The following is a 5,518-nucleotide window of genomic DNA, read 5'->3' on the forward strand; positions in this document are numbered from 1 at the left end:
GAGTAGAAAATAAAAGATTAAAAAACAGAGAAAAATTTCTAAAGTTGGTGTTTGAATGAACATGAAAAAAACAAAGGAATCTGCCTCTATCCTACGCGACAAGAAAAAAAGAGAGTTCGGAGTGGATTCTTTTTTCTGTACTTTTTCTGTGTTATTGCTTTGTGTGTATTTCTGTGAACCAAATGGATGAATAATGAGAGCAATTTTTTTTTCTATTACTATGATTTTCCCACGATTTTCCCAAAAGGGCCCTAAAACACCGCAGGGTATGAACCTAGAACGCAAGAGACATATTTGACTGGTCAACGCCCCACCGCAAGCCCGCCGAATTAGCCTCCCCGGAGGGCACCAAACACAAAAGGTTTTAACGCCCAGAATTTACTCCTACTAGGCTACGTACTACATCCCTGGTCTACGTGGTCCCCACGCATATATTCGTTCCCCCGTAGCTTTTTTTCACCGACACAAGCGGTAAATCCTCCAGCAGATCTGGGCCGTCCGGTCGCCCGACCGGCCGCATCCAGCGGCCGGGCCGCGCGCGCACCCGCCCCAATTAATTCGGCTGCCTCGAGTTGCGGCAACTGCAGCACTGCCTCCACTCCAGTCCAGTCTGAGCTCATCGGCTCAGCTCACCCACTCGCTACTGCCGGCTCCCTCGGCGGTGACGGCGGCGGCCGGCGACTGGCGATCTCCTCCTGCCTCGAGTCCCGAGGAGGCGAGCGCCGAGTTCCACAGATCCCTATTTGCTTCGAGTCAGGCGCCCGCATTCCGCTCCGCGTTGCTTCACCTTCTCCGCCCGGGTGATCTGGTGAGCGTCTGGCTGCTTTCTCACTCTGTTTCCATAGTGGAATTCGTTGTGGGGGGTTGCTGGGGAATGAGATCTGGCGAGGATGCGCGTAATGTGGCGGTGCGGGCTTGGGTTTATGCTGAAGGCGTGGGTTTTGAGGGCTGTTGTTGGGCGGTGGGAGTTGGATTTGGTGGGGATCTGCTTCTGGTTCGGTTTTGGTGCTACGGATTGATCTGGTAAAAGGAGAGGTTGTAGTGGAGCTACGTGCTCAGATCACGATGTTTTGGATGCTCTCTTGGCCGGTCAAACGGGGTCAAATGCAGCAAGTTCACATGCTTTTTGTGTGGAATTTTAGGGGGTTTTAGGAGAGTTGTTTGCTGGGTCTTAGGTAAACCTTAGATGTAGAATCCCCCTCCAAAGCCTATCCTGGTAGCAATGATTGGAGATTTTGGTGTTAGTAGGTCCAGTAGCTGAGTGTTTACTATCAGTAGGGTCATTAGCTGAGTGTTTAATTATTATTACTTCTGCTAATTTGGAGATAACTTTGTTAGTGAGGCATAGGGAGCGAGAGTGGCAGCCTTGCTTGCGATGCATAGCAGATTTAATGCCTACTTTAGACCGACATGATTGCTGGGGCGGTTTGATTGGATTAAGCTAGGCGCCGCCAAGTTTGGAAGTGCATTTCGTGTTAAAATTTATAGTACATGTTGGTAAACTATAATTTTCTCAAGTAACGATGCTTCCTTACAGGTTGCTTGGTGTGTGATGGCTGCCGAAATTACATGCGGATCCTTGCTGCAAAAATTGCAGGTATGCGCTTGCACTTGTGATTCACAGATTGCAGAAACCTTTCTACACCGAGGCCCTCTTGACACAAGTTCCTCTGTATCGAAAGTCCCAGTATATTATATATCTGTGTAAGGGTGTACCTTTCTTGCCTCAAACAGTGCAACTGATGATGACTTCTATGTCAACTGTAGTTGGTATGGGATGAAGTTGGTGAGAGTGAGGAGGACCGTGACAAGGTCCTGTATGAGCTAGATCAGGAGTGCCTGGATGTTTACAAGAGGAAAGTTGACCAAGCCACTAACTCTAGGGATCTCCTGATCCAGGCGCTGGACGACTCAAAGATAGAGCTTGCCAGGCTTCTTTCTGCTCTAGGAGAAAAGGCTATTGCAAGAACCGTAAGTGAATATATGAAGTATATAGCCTGATTTCTACCTAGAGTAACTCTGTTCCGAAGCATGTTGTTGCAAGAATCGTAATAGTGAATATTAGTATATGTGTTTTTGGGAGAATCCCCTACAAATAAAGTTTATCGCCACATGTTATGCCTACTTTGTGAAACTGACACCTATTCATGATGTTTATTATCTGAAGTCTCAACCCACAGTACATTCTTTGCCCATAGGATGTCTTGTGCAGAAGTAATGTTCCAGTTCAGAAGTCATATGATGCCTTATTCAAAATATTTAGATTTGATGTGTTTTCTTTATTACTGGAAGTAAAATTGGGTATCCTCAATCCATGCAGCCTGAGAAGACAACGGGAACAATCAAGCAGCAGCTAGCTGCTATAGCGCCTACACTTGAGCTGTTGACTAAAAAGAAAAATGAAAGAAAAAGGGAATTTGTCAATGTACAGTCACAAATTGACCAAATATGTGGTGAAATCGCTGGCACCATAGAGGTGGGTGAGCAGGTGGCAACACCCCAAGTCAAAGAGGATGATTTGACACTTAAGAGGCTTGAAGATTTTCGGTCTCAGCTCCAGGAGCTTGAGAAAGAGAAGGTACTTTTATTTTAATCCTTTCCCTTCGTGTTTGTTATGGTGCTTCATTTTTTACCATTGCTTCATTATTAGTTCCTTATTGGTGTCGGTATTCGCCTTGAAATTTGTTTTGCAGAGCAATAGGTTGGAGAAGGTTCTTGAGTATGTAAGCATCGTACACAATCTTTGTACTGTCTTGGGGATGGATTTTCTCAGCACAGTGACTGAAGTTCATCCCAGTTTAGATGACTCCATTGGCGACAATCGGAAGAGCATTAGTAATGATACATTGTCAAAACTTGACAAGACGGTAGCCACACTTAATGAAAATAAGAAGTTGAGGCTAAGCAAGGTAAAAACACATATCTTAGTCGTGTAAATGTGAATTGCACTCTCTGCATGCTCAATCTCACTATTGGCTCAACTACATTCTCAGCTTCAAGAGCTTGCTGGTCAACTCTATGATCTTTGGGATCTCATGGATGCCCCCAAGGAAGAAAGGCGCATGTTTGATCATGTCACCTGCAACAGATCAGCATCTGTGGATGAAGTCATTGCACCTGGAGCCCTTGCCCTGGATTTAATTGAGCAAGTGAGTTTCAGTTGTAAATTGTTTGGTATGATTACTGCCTGATATATATTGTTCCTTCTGCCCTATCTGACATTTACTTTCCCCATTATTCAGGCTGAGGTTGAGGTCCAAAGGCTAGACCAGCTAAAATACAGCAAGATGAAAGAAATAGCTTTCAAGAAGCAAACTGAGTTGGAAGACATCTACGCTGGTGCTCACATAGTAATAGACACAGCTGCTGCCCATGAGAAAATATTGGCGCTGATTGAGGCAGGGAACATAGAGCCATCTGAACTAATTGCAGATATGGATGGCCAGATAGCAAAAGCAAAGGAAGAAGCATTGAGTAGAAAAGATATACTAGATAAAGTTGAAAGATGGATGTCTGCATGTGAAGAAGAAAGCTGGCTTGAAGATTATAATCGGGTATGTTAATGTCTGGTTCTAGAAAATCAAAATTACTCCTGCATGTATCCTGTGATCATCAATGTGATAACACCAAACTATGCTGGTCGTGAACTAGCTTCTCACAACAAAACAAAAATCCTTCTGCAGGATGACAACAGGTACAACTCAAGCCGAGGTGCCCACCTGAATCTCAAGCGTGCAGAAAAAGCTCGTGTTCTTGTTAACAAGATTCCAGGTACCTTTTCAAATTGTAACAGTGAATATCCTTCGCTTTAACTGTGAATGATTTTACGCCTTGCAAGATCTATTTATGTACACGGGGCTTATCTCTAGTTCTGATAGTTATACATTTTAGTCTTCATTGCTGATGTAATGACTGCTTTCATTCTAGCACTTGTTGAAACTCTGGTGGCCAAGACCAGGGCATGGGAGGAGAATCGTGGTCTGTCCTTTATGTATGATGGTGTACCTCTTCTAGCTATGTTAGATGAGTATGTTATGCTCAGACAGGAAAGGGATGAAGAGAAGAAAAGAATGCGGGTAAGTTGACACGCTTTATAAATCTTGAAGCGTCTGGTTCCTGAATACCGAATGTTCGTGTGATATCCATCAAATATTGTTTGTACCTATGTAGCGTTCTGTCGATGTTTGAAGTCAAAGTATGCTGAATGCATTGCAACTGGCATTTTGTCTAATATAACATCATCCCTCCTTTTGCATTTGCCTCCACTAATTTGCCATTTTGGCATTTTGCTATCCTTTGAATTCTTGTTCATTTTGGACTGTGGTGTTACACCTGATTATAGCTGGGGAAATGGACTCGTGGAGTGTGCCCAGATTGTTTCAATTTGTGGTGCCGTTTTGGCCGCTGCTTCGATACTATTTGCTGATTCAACTTTCTGTTTTGTCTATGGTGTCTTCACATGCCAGGAACAAAAAAAATACGTTGAGCAGCAACTCAACACTGATCATGAAGGGCCGTTCGGATCACGGGTGAGCCCCAATCGACCTGTCAGTTCAAAGAAGGTACTTGGCGCAAAGTCCAACGGCAGCATCTCTAATGGCACCCCTCCGAATAGAAGGCTATCAATCAGCGGTCACCAGAACGGTGGTCACGGTGTCAAGTCTGGAGGGAAGGACAGCAAGGGAGACGCTGCGAAGACAGCATCACCAGGGAATGTAGCTGCAGCTGCGGCTGCCAAGGAAGACACAGCCTCCCACATTTCTGGCACAGATCCGGTTCCGAGCACACCATGATCTTTAACCTAGCGTCGTATTATTAGATATAAGGGGCCCTTTTTCTGATGTTTTCCATTGTTTTGTGGTAATATATGCAATGCTTTCGTAGCGAAGAGTAATTATGACGTCCACCCTTGAGCTGCTTGGCCAGGATTGTTCACTTCTGGTGTAAGCCGTGTTCATATTTTGGTTAGTTTGCTCGGCCGTACCATTTATACTTATTAGACGATGTAGTATAAGTCTTTGCCGGGCTGTATTGTTGTGATGTTATTAACTGGCTTGCTAGACGTATCAGTAGTTAAAATGCCTTTGGTGTGCCCTTCCTCTAAGTTTCTTTCTACCTCCTGTGAACGCAGCGTAATTCGCATTTTAGCTGCTGGTGCTACACTTTTTTTAGCTTTTGGGATTACATTGAACAGAGATGCGTTCAATTATGGTTTGGTATCGTCTCACGACGACGAGGCTTGCCGTTCAGTTGCCACACCCTGCGCTGTTTGAACTGGCAACCTCTACACGTATCTATTGGGCAAACATGTGCGCCTTGTATATCTCGCAGATACTCTTCTCAATGTTTGGATTTTCCTAAAATGGAACCTCAACTGCCCAATCTACATTTTGCTTTGTAGCCAGTATCACGACTCTCGTCACTTTTCTCTACCTCTTGTAGACATCATTTTCCCCTTCTCCTCGCATATTTGTGGTTACACTAATTCGTCAAAAACTACAAATTTCGAGCAGTTTTT

General features: G+C 44.4%; 1 protein-coding gene across 1 annotated transcript; it reads left to right on the plus strand.

Annotated features, from left to right (window-relative positions):
• Nucleotides 1–574: 574 nt before the first annotated feature.
• LOC133930388 (65-kDa microtubule-associated protein 2-like) lies at nt 575–5,096 on the plus strand. Its single transcript, XM_062377026.1, has 10 exons — nt 575–808; nt 1,538–1,597; nt 1,768–1,971; nt 2,321–2,578; nt 2,694–2,909; nt 2,994–3,149; nt 3,243–3,554; nt 3,684–3,771; nt 3,928–4,076; nt 4,467–5,096. The coding sequence occupies exons 2-10, from the start codon at nt 1,553–1,555 to the stop codon at nt 4,791–4,793; spliced, it is 1,755 nt and encodes a 584-aa protein (XP_062233010.1). The 5' UTR covers nt 575–808; nt 1,538–1,552; the 3' UTR covers nt 4,794–5,096.
• The last annotated feature ends 422 nt before the right edge of the window (nt 5,097–5,518 follow it).

The sequence above is a fragment of the Phragmites australis genome, chromosome 10, assembly GCF_958298935.1.
Source record: "Phragmites australis chromosome 10, lpPhrAust1.1, whole genome shotgun sequence".
Taxonomy (NCBI): domain Eukaryota; kingdom Viridiplantae; phylum Streptophyta; class Magnoliopsida; order Poales; family Poaceae; genus Phragmites; species Phragmites australis.